This window comes from Talpa europaea, assembly GCF_964194135.1.
Source record: "Talpa europaea genome assembly, chromosome: 6".
Classification (NCBI taxonomy): domain Eukaryota; kingdom Metazoa; phylum Chordata; class Mammalia; order Eulipotyphla; family Talpidae; genus Talpa; species Talpa europaea.
Genome location: NC_140072.1, coordinates 71,289,168 through 71,308,721, shown reverse-complemented (window position 1 = coordinate 71,308,721; position 19,554 = coordinate 71,289,168). Strand labels below are relative to the sequence as shown.

At 38.5% G+C, this 19,554-nt stretch overlaps 1 protein-coding gene across 1 annotated transcript; it reads left to right on the top strand.

Annotated features, from left to right (window-relative positions):
* Positions 1–278: 278 nt before the first annotated feature.
* Positions 279–15,757, top strand: LOC311172399 (sulfotransferase 1C1-like; the record flags this gene model as incomplete). The annotated part of the gene is made up of 7 exons (XM_084235791.1): positions 279–826; positions 4,662–4,790; positions 10,152–10,249; positions 13,004–13,130; positions 14,084–14,178; positions 15,232–15,412; positions 15,645–15,757. Exons 1-7 carry the CDS (start codon positions 655–657, stop codon positions 15,755–15,757), a joined length of 915 nt encoding a protein of 304 aa, XP_084091917.1. The 5' UTR covers positions 279–654.
* Positions 15,758–19,554: the final 3,797 nt, after the last annotated feature.

The window sequence follows — 19,554 nt, the reverse complement described above, 5'->3', positions numbered from 1 at the left end:
TGGCCACCTTCTCTCGCTCACCTTAACCAGATCATTGCTGATGAGTGAGTCAAATCCATCATCTTCCACTTCTGTTTTTCTCTGCTGCATCTATCTTCTTTTGCTTTATCAAATTTATACTCTGAAACAAATCTATTTAAAATCCCTAGGCTCCCACAGTTTTGACTTCGCTCACTTAAGATAAAACATACTTCTTGCACTTAAATTAACATGAAACACATTTCTCCTGACTTTCTCTGAGAATGTATTTTTTTTAAAGATTTATTTATTTATTTATTTGTTTGTTTGTTTATTTATTTATTTATTTATACAAGCACTGGGTACAGTCAGAAGCGCGGGAGGGTGAGAGGAATTCACCAGAGCCAGAGTGGGGAGCAGAGCAGGCAGAAAGACGGAAGTGCACTGCTGAGGGGAGTAGCGGGTGGTAGGAGAGGTCTGCGTGCCATGTGGGACCCTCCTCCGGTGGCCGGGGAGCAGCCGGGGATCGAACCGGCACTGCAGAGGCTGCGGGCAGCTTCGCAACCCAGTGCTCAACCACTGCGCCAGTGGGGAGGCCTTCTGAGAATGTATTTTTAATGAAATGACTGTTGTAAAGTATAGAAATCATATAGTACACGTTTCTTTGAAGTACCTTTGACAGGTCCAAATAGAAAGATGTCCTTGGAGGAAATGAAGGATCTCCACCTGAAGGGAAAATACCTACTACCAGAAACTCAAGAGGTGGACGGAGTCCTCATGACCAAGTTTATAAGTGATAACTGGGACAAAATCTGGAATTTCCAAGCAAAACCTGATGATCTCCTCATAGCGACCTATGCAAAATCAGGTAGGTTTGAGATTTGGTGATGGGAAAGCCAGATTTGGAGGGACTGTAATACCTGATTTCAAAATGCAAGTTTTATGGTTTCAAGTCTTATGTTCAGATCTCTATCCATTTTGAGTTGATTTTTGTGCATGGTGTAAGGTAGTGGTCTAGTTTCATTCTTTTGTTTACGGTGGTCCAGTTTTCCCAGCACCATTTATTGAACAAACCAAAAATTTTTAAGTAGCTAGAGTTGAAAAAAATAAAGTGCAAGTTTTTACAAAGCTGGACTGTGGAAAAGTATAAACTATACTGAGCTCTAACCTTGAGGGACCAAAATCTTATTTTGGTTTAGGTCCCTGCTAGATAATGCGACATTCAGAATCCCAAATCATCAGAGGACTGAATAGATTATATGATTATTTTAAATTATAAAATCATTTACATAGCACAGAGAGTCTCATTGTAAATCTTGCCAACCCAGTCTTATCTACTGAGATATATAAGATTGTTTATATCTTCTGAGAAGTCCTGAAAGTGAATGATTCCCTTGCCTAGAAGCAGCTTCTTTTTAAAATTTATTTAAATTTTATTTTTATATTCCCCATACAATTACAACCCCCTTATTTTGACCCCAACTCCTCCTTTTTCCAACCCCCACCCTCCAAAGAGTGTCTCTGGTTCATAGATGTTTATTGATTTTGATATTTTCTTTCTTATAGTTATTCTTTTTCCTGGTCCCTTATTTAAGTTTTCTAGATTCCTGCTATGAGTGAGACCATCCAGTATTTTTCTTTTTCTTTCTGGCTTATTTTGCTGAGCATGATCCCTTCTAGCTCCATCCATGTTGCTGCACATTGCATGTGTTTATCTTTTTTGAATGCTGAGTAATATTCCATTGTGTATATGTACCACATCTTCTTGATCCAGTCATCTGTTTCTGGGCATTTGGGTTGTTTCCAAAGCTTAGCTATTGTAAATAGTGCTGCTATAAACATAGGGGTGCAGGTGTTCTTTGGAATTGATGTTTCTGTATCCTTTGGGTAATACCTAGGAGTGCAATTGCTGGATCATATGGAAGCTCTATGTTTAGTAGGTCCAGAAATCTCCACAAAGCTCTCCATAGTGGTTGGACCAGTTTGCACTCCCACCAACAGTGCAGGAGAGTTCCTTTTTCTCCACACCCTCGCCAACATTTGCTGTTGCTAGTTTTTTTAATATGTGCCACTCTCACTGGTGTAAGATGGTATCTCATTGTAGTTTTGATTTTCATTTCCCTGATTACAAGTGATGTTGAACATTTTTTCATATGCCTGTTGGCCATTTGCATTTCCTCTTCAGAAAAGTTTCTTTTTAGCTCTTCTGCCCATTTTTTGACTAAATTATTTTCTTTGTTTTTGTTGAGTCTCATCAGCTCTTTGTAGATTTTTGTGATCAGTCCTTTATCATTAGTGTTGTGTGCAAAAATGTTCTCCCAGTCAGCGGGGTTTCTCTTTGTTTTTGTAATTGTCTCTTTGGAAGAGACTGATGTAGAACTAAGCACTTTCATCCCTCTTTAAAAAGGACTAATGGTGTTGGGACCAAATTTATACAAGTGCACCAGGATCTGGGAGAGGGGAGGTGATATTTATCCATATTGTACAAAATGAAAAGGGGGTCCTGGGAGTAGTAAGGGTTGCAAAGGCGAAGAGCTTGGAAGGCTGGTGCAGGGGTGGAGGAGCAGAGAACGTCATAACCAGTGAAGATGGGGTCTAATGACTGATAAGCTACCTGAGTTATCTGTGTGTGTAATTTCATGCAGTGTGACTGAGTGAGTGAAGAGCTTTAAGCTATAACCTGTTTGGGAGACTCTTGGTGACCATTTGGCCCAACAGGAGAACTCTAGATATTCATAACCATAAATATTTCAGGATTACCATCTGCATCCACCACAGTTCTTTGACCATGCCCTGGCATCTACACTGTCCTCCTGGGCCAGAGTTTCCTCAGTTCGGGCTTAGTCAGTAAATCAGGGGAGGGATTTTCTGTCAGCAGATTTCATTTCTCGAGAATCTCCTCTTCTGTATGTTTGTACTGGACACTTCTTTTACCCGATCTGAACTTAAATCTGTACCACAAAATTTGTTTTCCACTCTCCTTGGAAATTAAGCAATCAACTCTAAGGTCCTCCATAGGATGGTCCCAAACTCCCCAGATTTTTGTCCCAACCCTACCATAATTGAATCGCCTGTGAGCCCTGCTTACACTACCCAAGGTGGAAGTGGGCCTGCCTTTGTCCTGGCTCCTGAGGTTTCTCTACCTGTGGTGGCTTCCTGTGCTTGTTGACATTTCAATACAACTTTAACTCTTCACTCCAGAGCTACCATCTCAGGGGCCTCCCTGGTGGCATAAGGATTTAAGTCGCAGCACTATGAAGCAATCTGCAGCCGCTGCAGCATGAATATGATTCCAGCCAGGGAGCTAACCCACACGGTGCAGTAGACCTCTCTTGTCTTGCCTGCTGCTCCCCTCAGCAGTGTATTTCAGTCAATCCACCTGTTCTGTTCCCCACTCTGTCTCAGGTTAATCCTCTCACCCCCCATGCCCCCCACCTCTGGCTTATACCCCAGCTCTTATATGCATAATAAATAAATATTTTAAAAAAACAACAAGGCTACCGTTTCAGTTGAGCCTCACTCACCACTTCTGCATTAAGTTGCCCTCCTTTGTATACCTGTGGTCCATTGCACATCCTTTATGGCTCTTACTGTATAATGTTCATCTCTTAATTATCTGTGTATATATCTCATGTGTCCATGAGCATCAAGTTTGCAAGCCAGAGAGACACCAAAATTAGTAAAGAGAAAAATGGGTATTTGGTGGATATTTTGCATAGTCTTGCTCTTTGCCTACCCACATTTCTATATATGCCTCTCTTCTGTGTCATTTAGGATTCAATTTGGCTATAAATATCAGACCTCTCTCCCATTTCCTGCCCAACACACACACACACACACACACACACACGAAAAAACAGTCTGGAGGTTAATTATTAATTGTCCAGACCTGAAATGGTGACTGCATTGCTCATAAGAGACCCTGGCTCCTTTTAATTATCTGTGCCATCACCTTCAGGTTGTGGTATTTGTTTTTATAAACTAATATGACTGCTAAGGCTCCAGATGTCACACTCACACACCAAAGAGCAGCAAGGAGATAGGAAGGGAAGAAATAGGTCATATTCCTGCCTTTTTGAAAAAATTTCCCAAACTTTAGTGTAATATTCAATAGCTGCAAGAAAGACTGAAAAATCTCAACTTTGGGCCAGTTAGCTACATACCCAGCTGAAAATTGAGGATCTATTGAGAGAGAAGGGAACAATGGGCAAGAAGCAGTCTCTTTTATATTATCTTAAAAAAAAATTACAAGCATTGGGGCAGGGAATGTGGCAGGGACTGTGGCTACTTTACCACTATGTCTCCCTATGTTAATTTGATTCAATTTTCATTCACTAAAGTTACATTAATAAGGTGCAAAGTCCTATGCCAGGTACTAGGGATAAAGAGAATAAAAGGACACATTCTTACCTTTGTTGACTCTGTCTTACAAGATGGCAGATATACAAATAGTCCTTGAAAATAAGAACCAGGGGTATCAGTGCTCACAGGAGAGGACTTTCCATTTGGGGTGTCATAGAGTTGCTGTTCACTATGGGTGTCGCACAGAGGAATTTTCTACTGTGGGTGTCAAGGAGGGGAGTTGACAAGTGAGCTAATTCTGCTCAACACTTAGCAAATATGAAATTCATGGAATGTACAAATAATGAAGGAAATAGATTGTACAGCAAGTAGATAGAACTGAGAATAACTGATACTTCCAGGCACCACCTGGACACAGGAGATTGTGGACATGATCCAAAATGATGGAGACGTGCAGAAGTGTCAAAGGGCCAACACTTTCGACCGGCATCCTTTCATTGAGTGGACTCTGCCACCACCCCTCAACTCAGGTGAGTTTGTAACCACAGTCTTGGGTCAATCTTTCATCCATTTGAGTTGATTTTTTGTATATGATATGAGATACTGGTCTACTTTCATTCTTTTGCATATGAAAGTCCAGTTTTCTCAGCACCATTTATTGAAGAGACTTTTCTTGCTCCAATGTCTATTCTTCGCTCCGTTGTCATAGATTAGCTGTCCACACATATGTGGTTTCATTTCTGGGCTCTCAATTGTATTCCATTGGTCTGTGTGTCTGTTTTTGTTCTAGTACCATATATGTTAGTTATTATGACTTTATAATGTAGTTTAAAGTCAAGAAGTCTGATACCTACATTTCCTCCATTTTTAGTCAGGAGAGCTTTGGCCGTCAGGGTTTTTTTTTTTGTGGTTCCATATGAATTTCAGTAATCTTTGTTCTATTTCTTTGAAGAAGGACATTGGGATTTTTATTGGGATTGAATTGAATCTGTAAATTGCTTTGAGTAGGATGGTCATTTTGCTGACACTTTCATTCAATGAACAGGTGATATCTTTCCATTTCTTTGTGTCTTCTGTTTTTTTTTTTTTTAACAATGTTTTATAATTTTCTTTGTATAGGTCCTTCCCTTCCTTTGTTAACTTTCATGCCAGGTATTTAATTTTTTGTGTGTGAGATTGTAAATGGGATGGCTTTCTTATTTTCTTCTTCTTCTAGTTCATTATTTGTATATAGGAAGGCAACTGATTTTTGTGTGTTGGTTTTGCATCTTCCACTTCTCTGAACTGGTTTATTGTTTTAATTAGTTTCTCCATGGTGCCTTTGGGGTTCTCTATGTATGTTATCATAGCATCTGTAAATATTGTTAACTTTACTTCTTCTCTCCCAATTTGGATGTGTTTTAAAGCTTTCTCTTGCCTACTTGCTCTAACTGGACTTTTGATGCTATGTTGAACAGTAAAGTTGAGAATGGACATCCTTGTCATGTTCCATATCTTGGTGGAAAGGCTTTTTCATCATTGAGACTGATACTAGCAGTGCTTTTGTCTTATTTGGCTTTTATTGTTTTAAGATACATTCCATTTATCCCCAGTTTTTCAAGTGCTTTCATCATAGATGAATGTTGAATCTTACCTAATGCTTTATCAGCATCTACTGATATAATCATGTGGTTTTTTTCTTTTTTTTTGATATGTATTACATTGATTTATTTTCAGATGTTGAAACATTTTTGTGTTCCTGGAATAAATCCCACATGGTCATGGTGTACAATCTTTTTAATGCATTGATGGATTTGGTTTGCTAAGATTTTATTGCGGATTTTTGAATTTGTGTTCATTAGAGAATTTAGTCTGTGGCTTTATTTCTCTGTGACATCTTTGTTTGGTTTTGGTATTAGTGTGATATTGTCCTCACAAAATACATTTGGAAGAATGCCTTTTTTCATGACTTTTTGAAAGAGTCTGAGCAGGATAGGTATTAGTTCGTCTTTAAAGGTTTGGTAGAACTTGCTTGTCAAGCCATGTGGTCCTGGACTTTTGTTTGTTGGGAGAGTTCTGATTATTCTTTCAATTTCCTTATTTGTTATTGGTTTATTCATATTTTCTGTTTCTTCTCTATTCAATCTTGGATGATTGTATGATTCTATGAATCTGTCCATTTCACCTAGGTTGTGAATTTGTTTACATATACTTGTTCATAGTAATAACTTCTTATCCTCTGAATTTCTGCAGTGTCTGCTGGAAATTCTTTTTCATTTTGATCATATTTATCCAAGTTTTCCCCTATTTTTCTTCATGAGTGAAGCTACAGATTTGACTATATTGTTTATTTTTTCCAAAGAACCAGCTTTGATTTCGTGGCTCTTTTGGACTGTTTGACTTCTATTTCACTTACATGTGCTCTGATTTTTATTATTTCCTTCCTTTTGCTGGCTTTTGGATTTTTTAAATTCTTTTTTATGTAGTTTATTTGTGCTCTTTCTAGTTTCTAGATGTGGGCAGGTATTGTTATACACTTCTCTCGTAGTTCTGCTTTTGCTGTATCCCATACATTCTGAAAGGTTGTGTCCTTTTTGCCATTTGTCTCAAAGTAATTTTTGACTTCTTTGATTTCTTTATTAAGCCAGTGATCACTCAGTAGTGTATTGTGAGTCTCCATGTATTAGAGTATTCCCCTTTATTCTATTTGTACTTGATTTCTAGGTCATTACATTTATGGTCAGAGAGGATACCCAGTATGATGTCAATCTTCATGAAATTGTTGATTCTTGTGACACAGTAAATCCTGGAGAATGAATCGTGCACACTTAAGAAAAATTGTGTATTCCACTTTTTTGGTGTGTAGTACCCTATAAGTGTATTTTAAACCCATACAGTCTAATTATTTTTTCAGGGTCATTATGACTATATATTTTCTGTCTTGTTGATCTGTTTATTGATGAGAGTGGGGTATTAAAGTCTCCAACCACATAAGTATTTCTCCAGTGTCTGTTTTCAGATTTGATTTAGTTGCTGGATGTATTTAGGTTCTCCTCATTTGGTGGGTATATATTGATAAATGTTATGTCTTCCTGTTTGAGTGTTCCCTTGATCATTTTAAAGTGTCCATCCTTGTCTCCTTTTACCTTTATAACTTAGAAGTCTATTTTGCCTGATATAGGTATGGCTGGTCCTGCCTTCCTTTGAGTGTTGTTTGCTTGCGGAATTGTTTTCCATCCCTTTACTTTCATTCTATGTTTATCCTTGGAACTTAGGTGCATTCCTTGGAGCAAAGGAAGGTGGGTTCTGTTTCCTAATCCAACTAGATATTCTGTGTCTTTTTATTGGTGAGTTTAATACTTTGACACAATGATTATTGATCTGTAAAATTCTGTTACTAATATTTTGTTCTAGTTTGTGGTTCTAGTTAATTTCTTGTTCATTCCTATCTTTGTTTTAAATCCTAAAGCTCCTTTTAATATTTTAATATTTTTTGGGGGGGGCGTGGTTTCTTTGTCTACTGGTCCTTATTTCTTTCTCATACAGGAAGGTGAGCTTTGCAGGATAAAGTACTCTTAACTAGCATTTTTTATCTTGGAATATTTTGAATATGTCACTGCATTTTTTTCTTGCCTGGTAGTATTTCTTTAGAGAAATTTGATGTTATCCTGATTGATGTTCCTTTATAGGTTATCTGTTTTTTTACCCTTATCAGCTTTATTATTTTTTGTTTATATTGGCCTTTTGGAAGTTTTACTATTACGTGTCTTGCTGTAGGTCTCATTTTATTTAGATAGCTTGGAGTTGTTTTTGCTTCTTGTATTTACATGTATAGTACCTTCTTCAAGTTTTGCTAGTTTTCTTCCATTATCTCCTCAAATAGCTTTTTCAGTTCCCTCATCTTTTTCTTCTCCTTCTGGGATTCCTGTGATTTTTATATTTCCTTTCCTCTAGTTTCAGATAATTCTCCAAGTGTGTCTTCATCCTTTTTCTTTTGTATATCTCTTTCTTTTTCTATCTTGATTCTTTCCTTATTTGTGCCTTCAAGATTACTGCTTCATTCTTCCACTTGGTTTAATCTACTTTATGGCTTTCTCCAGAACTTTTTATCTCCCCAATTGATTTTTTTCACATCTTGCAATTCTGTTATTATTTTAAAATTCCAAGTCTGATCTTCTGTTTGCTGACTGTGTTTCTCATAGCATTCATTTCCTTTTATGAGTTATTTTGGTATATCTCTGAACTGCTTTTCAAAGTTTTCATTTTACTTTTCCATTTCTTTAATTTTCTTAATCATACCAATTTTAAATTTTATGTTTGATAGGAAGGAAAACTTACATGTTTTTGTGGTTTGTTTCTGGGATTTTGTTTTCTTTTATCTTTGCGGTATATTCTTCCCCTGAGATCTCCTGGGCTGTTTGTATTTTTTTTCTCCATTGCTTGTTTTGGGTTTGCTGTATTGTAGTTGGAGCTCTGTCTCTGTGTGTGTGTATGTGTGTGTGTGCACGCGCACGCTTTTGTCCTTTTCTCCCACCCTTCTGGGCATTCACATGATGGTGGCTGCAACTGCTAGGGCCTTGTGAAATCTGAGATGATGCTATGGCTTCCCCTAGAGCACTTCCAGTCCTGTTTCCTTTGACAGGTAGAGCTAAGAGGTACTAAATGGAGGGGCTGAGTCATTGGCACCTCACACTTCACCCCTGCTGAATAGTGTCCCTGGGCCTGTTTTGGTGGCCTTGAGGAGACTGGGAGTGTCCTGAGCAGAGGAGCTAAGTCTGTGGGGCTTCATCTTGCCTTGGAATAATGTCTTTGGGTCTAGTTCTGGTGGTTGGGAGAGCTTGAAGTGCTCTGGTTTGAGGGTCCAAGTTGTTGGAACCTCACCCTTCCCAGGAGTGGTGGCTTTGGGCCTGAATCAGATGGCTTGGAGTGCTGGGAGACCACTGGGTATACAGGGACTGAATTGCTGGGACTTCTCCCAACCTGGGAGTGGTGTCTCTGAACCTGGTTTCAGTCACTGGAGGGCATAGTCTTCTTGATAGAAAAACTTTTCTGATGGGGTTCTAATGAGATGATGGGACGCACTGAGTGGGGTCCTTGGATTACCTTTGAGAAAAGTGTTAACAGTGTTCCCTTTTCAGAGGCACACACCAAGTGTACTAAGGAAAAAATATTTGCAGACTCAAACAGGCAAAGGCTGAATTTTCAAAGGATAAGTTTAATATAAGAAGGGAGAAAGGAAAAAAGAGGTATAGTCTCTGCATTGACCCAGGTGGGCAGAAGATGCTGCTGATTGTGAAAGAAAAAGATTTGTTAAAAGAGATGCCTACACAGACACAGGTGGACATCCGAGATTCTTTTTTTTTTTTTTTTTTTTTCAATCTGAAAACATGTTCCATCACAGAACACAGTGCTAGTCTATGACTGGTGACTTTTTTGTTTCTTGGTCTTGAAAAGTAAAGTTTGAAAGAATGATGCTTCTTAGATAGAACCAGTCCAATAACCGCACTCCTTTAAGAGGTATGTCAGCTCTTCTCCAGTTGCTTTTATCTATTCCATATAGCAGTAATAGAAAACCCCAAAGGACAAAATAACAAGGGGCTGTTGGGATCACAGTTATCACCAACCTCAGACAACTCACAGCTTCTTACTCTGTCCACACACTCACCAGCACCCTCCAAATAAAGAGAATATTGTTGTCTTGGTGGTTTTCAATATCTTTTTAGTGGTTTCCTTTATCAGAATGAATGATAATGTGTTATTTGGAGGGAAACAATGAAATGTAAAGCCACAATTTTAGACAAAGAGTCAATGACTTGGTCAATTGTGATTTCAGATATTTAACCATACGATAATGTTGAATCCATGGAACTGATGAGAAATGTTCAGCCAAATTATGTGACTTTATTTCCCAGGTTTGGATTTGGCCAGCAAAATGCCTTCTCCTAGAACTCTGAAGACTCATCTGCCTGTTCAGATGTTACCACCTTCCTTCTGGAAAGAAAATTCGAAGGTAAGAAGAGTCAACTCTTTAAATCAAGTTGTGATATGTATGGATAGAGAACCTTCCTATGTAAGTGATAAATGATCACGGATATAAGAAAAGAAAGAACCAGTGCAGGATTGGGAAAATGGTGGCTTTACCCCAACATTCACACACACCTCATTCTGGATACACCTTTCTTTCAACGTATTATTTCTGGGTTTACACTAGGAAGTTTTCAGGTGAAGACATTCAGAGTAACTACCTATTAAACTATATCCAAAGAGAGTGAGCAGTGAAACAAAGTACATATTTCCTGACAAATGCTTATCTTATTTTGAATCATTGAAGAAGAGCCAAGGTTGAATAAGATAAGAAAGGGACTTACTTAGAGGAAACCTGAGAGGGGGAGAGTGGTGCAGACAAAGGATATGATGAGCCATTGCACCATGATGTAGTGCCTAGAAATTGGCAAGGTCCCACCTACTATTATACCTCTATGTCCTCCATTTTAAAGTTTTAGTTTATTTTGACACTTCCAAATTCAGATCTTATAAATGCAGTGTACATTATGTTTCTCATTGACATCTACTTCATTAGTGAGTCTTGAAATCAATGAAATATGTAATATAAATGAAACATCAACTTAAAATTTGCAGTGAAAAGAGAATACCAGCCATAACTATATCATCCTCTTTGTTGGAAACCTGCTTTGGAAAGCTCATCATGTGAAGGTTGCTAGGAGTGTGAGTTGATCTTAAAAAGCATCTCTTACCCAAGACAGCTGCAGATTCTTTTAATTTCTGGTCTCAAGCCTTATCAAAGGAACCAGATGGTCAAGTCTGTTTAACAAAAATATTCTCTTGTCAGTGCAGTGATCATATACATAATTTAAGTGACTGCTTTTGACTCTCCCTTTTTTTTTTTCTGGGTTTCCATGACTCACCAATTCTTCACCCTGCCCATCTCTTATCTCCAAATAGGAACAATGCAATTATATTGGTTTTCACATATCAAAATGTTTTCCCATTCCTGGTTTTCTTCACCGTTATACCCAGGTCACTCTGACATGTGCAATCTTGGTTTATTCCCACAAATAGATAACTTCACTCATTTGTAACTTTTGCAGCTAAGAATCAATATTATTTCTAAACAATGTTGTAGGTTCGTTGCTTGAAGACACACTAATACTTGGTTAGTCACATACTAATTAATTCCTTTTTGCTAAATCAGGCCTTCTAAAAATGTAAAAATCTCTGTATGAACCCCCCCGCCATTGCTTAGAATTGTTCGTTCTTTGAATAGGAATCTAAGCTTTTCATTATATGATGGAGTGATTGGTAAGTTAAATAATCATCTCCCAAAGATATCTATATTCCAATTTCTACCTTATGTGATAAAATGGACTTTGCTTATGTGATGAAGTTGAGGATTTTGAGATGGAAAGGTTATTCTGGCTTATCTGAGTGGATCTTAAATATCAGTATAATAAGAAGAATTTGTATTGTAACAAATACAATCAAAAGAGGAAGCAGGTGATGTGACAACTGCAACCATTGATTGGAATGATTCAAGGACAGGGTCAAGAACCAAGGTATGTTGGTGGCCTGCAGAGAAATAGTAAGGAAATGGATTCTCCCCTAGAGTCACTTGAAAGAACCAGTTCTATTGACATCTTGACTTTAAACCAGTGAAATCTGGCCCTAAAGAAATGTAAGAGAGTAAACCTCTTATTTTAAGCCATACATTTGTGGTAATATGAACAGCAGCAATAGGAATCTTACACAAATGCATCAACAGACTCTCAGAAAATATAATATTTGAGATTATGTCATACTCAGCTATCTGACTCTATACCACAAATAAATTTGAATATATTCCCTGTCAGGTCCATAATACCTGTGTCTAGTTATTCCTGCTTTGATTACAAAAAGGCAATAACCAACATAAGCATTAAGAGATATACTTACATACTAGGAATTTGGCAGTTGTATCATACTCTCTGTTTTCCTAAGTGCTTTCATGAACATTGGAGAGAAAATTAGCTGTAGGAAAAGGTATGGAATTAAATGAGAATCAGTCAGGCCAAGTCTATGTTCATCTGAAGGAGCCAGGGGGTGTGCAGTTGGAAATATAAGGACTGGAGTAATGGGCTAAGAGAAAAATATGATTGGGTGATTGGTTATGTTGTGCCAGAAATTCTTTTCATCCCATGAGACCCGGGAAAAAATGCTTGGGAAAACAATCATATGCTCCTTCTCCCAAACCTGCTGAGGATGCACATAGTAAAGGCTGAGATTAAAGGCTGAGTAATGAGGGGGAAAAAGGGGAGGAGAAGGCAAGAAGTCAAGAGGACAGACCTCCTTGACCTTGTGAAAGTCAAGTCTTCTTCAGCACATCTCTGAACATTCTCATGATGCAGTGATAAGATGGCACCATAATCAGCTCCAAAATTAGAGGTAGCATTGCCCTCCAGGGTTTTGTCATATTAGCACTGAAAAATGCTACAGTAGTCTCCTTAACCTGCAGGAATATCAATTAAGGTGATTATAGTAAATCAGGACACTTCATAATTAAACCTAGAACACAGATGGAAGTTGGAATTCTGCCTGAGAAAGATGGAAGATATGGTCCACCTTGACCATAGAAAGTGCATCAATTCCTTGCTGGGATAGTCCAAGATTCTTCTCAAAGTCTTTCCAAAAGCATGGTACTCTGCAGTAAGCAATAATATTTTCTATCTTGTTTTCTCTGTATCTCACTCTCCTTGCTGTATTATTTAAGATTATCTATGTGGCTAGAAATGCAAAGGACTGTCTGGTGTCCTACTATCATTTCTCAAGAATGACTAAATTGGTGCCTCACCCTGGTACATGGGAGGAATTTGTTGAGACGTTCAAGGCTGGAAAAGGTAAGTGAAAGGAAATTGTGTTTTCATGTTTCCTTGTTTATTTGCCTACTGACAAGGAAGGGTTTCATTGAACAATTGTACTTATTGAAGGCACGTTCAAACTGAATCATTTAAGGAGAGTTTAGTGGACTGTTTAAAAAGCTACTGGCACAGTCCAAAGAAACCAATAGGTATAAAACACAATTCTAGGGAGAGCACCAATAGAGAGCTATTGCTTCCTGAGGGCACGAGAGGCCCCTTTACAGGATCTGAGACCTTTGTTATGGGAAATAATCAACAATAGTGAGCCAACAGGGAGGGTATCATAAAACATTGCTCACTTTCTTCTCAACTCCAAAAGCCTTCTAGAGCCTCTTGTTGCCAAGTCCCAGATAGAAACGAGGAAAAGTGAGCCTGTTGATATAATTCATAGACATCTACCTCCCAGCATGGAGAAAGACGAAGAGTAGCTCTGGCAGAGTCCACGAGACACCAGTGCACCTCTCTGCCTGCCAGTCATCACTATAGAGAGTGATCAAAATATCTGGTAATTATAGATTTTTCAGAGTAAAAATCTTCTTTTCAAAACAAGCCTAGTAAGAAATAATATTTCTTATTATTACAATAAGAAATAATACAATCCTGATCTAGGCACCATGTACAATCCTGATCTAGGCACCATGCCATGGTACAAGGGAAATGAAGATCATGAATCACTGGTCACAAGACAGTGTCACTCTTGGTAATTTGTTCAAAAACAAGAACAGATGTCCAGGAATCCAGAATACTTTCTATCATCTCCCTCAATATTTAAAAAAAAAAAAAACAACCCAACCCTGTCTTTTGCAAATAAGAATCCTGCCTTATGTCTTGGTCATCTGACTGCACTTATTAAATGATCTCTTTTTGAGACATTTCATGCCTATTTTATAAGTTTAAGTTGATTGGTGTCCCATCTGTCTCCTTTCCCTCAGTGCTGTGGGGCTCCTGGCATGACCATGTAAAGGGATGGTGGGAAGCCAAGGACCAGCACCGCATCCTTTACCTCTTCTACGAAGACATGAAGGAGGTGAGGGCAGTGCTGTCTCTGTCAGACCCTCCCACGTTCTCCAGTCCACAAACTCCTGTTGAAATCTAGCATGTGAGCTTGTCCACAGAAGAGCCTGCAGTGCCAGTCCTCTCTCTCCATGACATTCTTTCCAACTCAATTTCTCCTCAAAAGTTCTATTTCTTTGGTTTTTTAAGTTTTCTTTCATCTAGTTCAGAATTTCCAGAAGACCCTTCCATGAAAGGAGATATCACATGCCTATATGGTTGAATCAATCCTGATATATCTGAGTCATACTTCTTCTCCTACAAAATTGGTAACATCTCACTCATGGACAAAAGATTTTTATAAGGATTTATGAGATCATAGTGAAGTGCCTGGTTATATTCAACACAATTAGTTTCCTTCTCTCTTTCAAACCCGCGTCACATTCAGAGGTTTAACCCATATAAACATTGGCAGGATTGGTTCCACATATGGGAACAGAGGACTGATTTCTCCATTTCGAGTCATTATGTATGAGTGGCATCACAAATTCATTCCCATTACCCCGTGTCCTGCAATTACAAAACTATCTCCTATACCAGGGCACAAAGATTCACATTTCTGGGTGCTGAGATCCCTTTTATTCATCCTCTTGTGGAACTTCCATTAGACTCATAGACCATTTCCCATCTCTTATGGGGTAAATTCCAGAGTTAATTATACAGTACTTCATAGCCACATTTCCCGCAATATGTACAGCATTCCCTGATCTAGGCCAGGAGCTATAATTGCGCATTCCCATCACATTCCTTGGCATTCTCTATATGTGGGCAGAATGTGCTTCTAGGCCATGGACAGCTGTTGTGATTACTTTTCTTTCCTCTATTGCAAAGTAAACATTTTGAGGTCAGTGGCAACACCTGGGACAGTACAGTGCCTTGGATATAGTCCTCACTTGAATAATATTTGTTGAATATAGTTGAACTAGTCCCTTAGTTCATCCCTTCCCCCAAACTACATGCCCAACAGAATGTCATCCCTAATGGAAAACCCAGAATTGTTTGTTTTGTGTAACTGTTCTCCATCCAGGACCCAAAGCGGGAAATTCAGAAGATATTAAAGTTCCTGGAGAAAGAAGTATCAGAGGAAATTCTGAATAAAATAATCTATCACACCTCCTTTGATATAATGAAGGAAAACCCAATGGCCAACTACACCACTTTCCCAACCAGCTTCATGGACCACTCCATCTCCCCTTTTATGAGGAAAGGTATATGAGACTTATATTCTAAGGTGTCAAACTGGACTCTGTCTGCTAGGATATACTCAGATTTTCAAGTAATGCTTCCTGTTCCACTGGTTACTGTTTTCAGTAACACTGCTCAATACTTACTGAGAGGCAAGCTTCCTTTCCACTCCTGTTCTTGTGCCAGCTCTAAAAGCACGTGTTCACTTTTTCTCTGTATGCCCGTAGCAGTCACTGAGGCTTTGCTTTGTTTCAGGGATGCCGGGTGACTGGAAGCATTATTTTACTGTGGCCCAGAATGAAGAATTTGATAAGGACTACGAGAAGAAAATGGCAGGCAGCACCCTCACCTTCCGCACAGAGATCTAAGGCAACCAGGGAGTCGGTCAGGATGACTTTGCTAGATTTTTGACATCTGAGCCCTATTGCTCAAAGGATACTTAAAACAATGACACCTGTTTTCCAATCCTGAGCTTTTGCACACTATCTGTAGGTCTTATGCCTCTTGATATACTTCATCAAAATTTAATCAAATCCTGGGTCCTCCCTGGTGGCTCAAGGGGTTAAGACGCAACCTATCAAGCTGTCCACAGACACAGCAGCATGAGTTCCATCCTCCAGCCAGCCAGGGAGGAACCCACATGTCGTAGCAGATCTCTCCTGACTTGCACGCTGCTCAGCAGTGTACTTCGGCCATTTTGCCTATTCTTTTCCCCACTCTGTCTCTGGTGAATCCTCTCACCCCCCACACCTCTGACCTGTACCCCAGTTCTTGTATGCATAAATAAATAAAAATCTTAAAAAAATTTAACAAATCCTGGCCAGAATTTTAAAATGAAATGACTTGATCTCTCATGTAGATGCCAATTACATGATGATGTATTTATGTATAGTTTGGAAAAATCAATGCATACTAGTTTATAATAGCCTGATCTTCTGGAGGCAAAATTCATGGAAAAAGAGAAACTAAGAAGAGTAGAACTTAAAATAAGAGAAAGTGAATGAGATGCAAAGAGGATGAAGAGTATGAAAGCAGGGAGAGTATGAAAAGGGAACTGGTTTTGATTCCTGTCAAAAAATGAGATGGAGATTGCCCCAACTCATAGATATGAGGGGCTGTAGAGGGTTGGGTGAGAACTTGCAGAAGGTAAGCCAGTGAACTTGGTCTGCTCAGGGGGTATCGAGTTGAAGACAGCCTCACAACCACAGAGAAAGACTTAGGCTGCAATGAGTGATGGGGAGTATAGGATAAGTAAGAAATAGCCCTCTTCAGTGGTCTGCGCAGAAGTCAGATGTACTTCAGAGAGAGAAAGAGAGAATCAAATTAGCCTAAGTAAAAATAAAACAAAATACCCAGAAATACATGCATTTTAAGAAAAAATTGGATATCACATCTCAGGGGGAAAATCATATTTAACACTTCCGAAAAAGAGGGCTCCTAGAAAAATGGTCAGAATTGCCAAGTTGTTCAGCCCATTGTAACCATGTTCTTCTGCTTTTTATTAAAGTGTCTGATCATTTACACAAGAGAGTGTGTATCATCATTTAAACAGATGTGCAGGTCTGTACATTATTTTATTTATTTATTTTTAAAGATTTATTTATTTATTTATACAAGCAGTGGGTATAGTCAGAAGCGCGGGAGGGTGAGAGAATTCACCAGAGTCAGAGCGGGAGCAGACAAGAAGCAAATTGACGAAGTACACTGCTGGGGAGCAGCGGGCGGCAGGAGAAGTCTGTGCGCCATGTGGGACCCTTGCCCAGCAGCCAGGGATCGAACCGGCGCTGCAGAGGCTGCGGGCAGCCTCGCAACCCAGCGCTCAACGGCTGCGCCACCAGGGAGGCCCTGTACATTATTTTAGAAGAATGTCATAAGGTATATTTCGTGGGTAAGCTGCGCTCTCTTTTTTTAAGGTAACTTTTATTTATTTATTTTTTTAAGATTTATTTATTCATGCATACAAGGGTGCAGACCAGATTTGTGGGAGGGTGAGAGGATTCACCAGAGACCAAATGGGGATCAGAACAGGCAGACTGATACACCTGTTACAGGCAGGTGATTGTGTTTTTGAAAACAAGAAAAAAGACAAGCAGCAGGTCCTGTGGTCATCAGGTGAGGAATGCCAGAATAATTGGCCTTCTTTGGACTAGAGCTCGCTGACAGTTTGAGCAAAAAAGCTCTTCTGGATTCTGTTACCATTCTCACTAATGTAGCTGTGGGAGCTGTCCTGTGCTAAGCTTTCATGTTATGAAATAAAAATCAAGGGATTTGGTTGGGTTGATTCCTTCCCCCTACATGTCCTCCCTCACTTTATTTACTTTTAAATTACTTCAACTTGTTTCACCAGGAAATAGGTAAATGGTTCGTCTTCAAGCTCCAATCACTTGTTCTTTTTCACCCCCTTGTTCTAAAACATGTGGTTCATGAGAGGCTGTTTTCAGGACCAATTTGATTGCATCTGAATTACAACACACACACACACACACACAATGTTGCAGTATAAAAATAAACCTTGTGTTGCAGGGGAAAATAAATAAAAATTTTCCATGTGAAATTCTCTGACTTATTGTAACTTGATTGTAATACTAAGAGGAACAGAGAGACTCCAGAAACTATCTTTTAAAAAGGGCAAACAACTTGAATGGACATTCCTCAAAAAAAAAAAAAATATACAGATGGCTAACAAACCCTTGAAAAGATTCTCAACATTATGAGCCATTAGGGGAACAAAAATCAAATCCATGAGATACCATATCATAGCTTCTAAGATGCTTATGATGGAAACAACTGATAATAGTTGATGAGGATGGAGAGAAATCAGAATCCTTAAAAAGTTAAACACAGTTACCATTTGACTAAATAATTCCACTCCTCGGTTATATATCCAAAAGAAATGAAAATGATTGGTCAACACAAAAAATTCTCTATAAATGCTAATTCATAACAGCATTATTCACTACTATTCCAAATTGGAAGCAGCCCAAATGTATAGCCACTGATGAGTAGATAAAGAAAATGTCACATATACATAAATGAAATGTTATTCAATGATAAAAAGGAATAAAGTTCCATACATACTACAACGTGGTTGGACCTTGAAAATATAAAACTGAAATGGTAACAGAAGAATATTATGAGAGAAGTTAGTCATGAAAGGTCACATATATGATTCCATATGTATTAAATACACAGAATAAACAAATCTTCAGAGACATAAATTAGATTACAGTTTGCCCAAGGAGGGCGGGTGTGCAGAGGATGGTATCTAGATGACACAGGATTTCTTATGGGGTTGATGAAGATTTTTTAAAAAATGTTTTGAAATTGTGGCACAAAAATGTGGATATGAAGGCCACTAAATTATATATTTTATTTGATTTTATTTTTTAATATTTTCTTTTATATAATTCTTATATCATTTTTCATCTTTGTACAATGTATGCATTTTCATTTTGGTTATATTCCCCATACAATTGCACCTCCCCTTATTTTGACTCTAGTTCTTCCTCTCCCCACCCCATTGTAACCTCCCCCACCCCATAGTGTGTCTCTGGTTTATAATTGCTTGTTGATTTTGATTATTACTTTGCATTGATTAGTCTTTTTCCTGGTCTCTTATTTAGGTTTTCTAAATTCCTGCTATGAGTGAGACCATCTGGTATTTTTCTTTTTCTTTCTGGCTTATTTCACTGAGCATGATCCCTTCTAGCTCCATCCACATTGCTGCAAAATGCATGTGTTTATCTTTTTTGATTGCTGAGTAATATTCCATTGTGTATATGTGCCACATCTTCTTGATCCAGTCATTTATTTTTGGGCATTTGGGTTGTTTCCATATCTTAGCTATTGTAAATAGTGCTGCTATAAACATAGGCGTGCCAGTGCCCTTTGGAATTAATGTTTCTATGTCATTTGGGTAAATACCTAGGAGTGGAAATGCTGGATCATATGGAAGCTCTATGTTTAGTAGGTCCAGAAATCTCCACACAGCTCTCCATAGTGGCTGGACCAGTTTGCACTCCCACCAACATTGCAGGAGAGTTCCTTTTTCTCCACACCCTCGCCAACATTTGTAGTTGCTAGTTTTTTTAGTATGTGTCATTCTCACTGGTGTAAGATGATATCTCATTGTAGTTTTGAATTGCATTTCCCTGATTACAAGTGA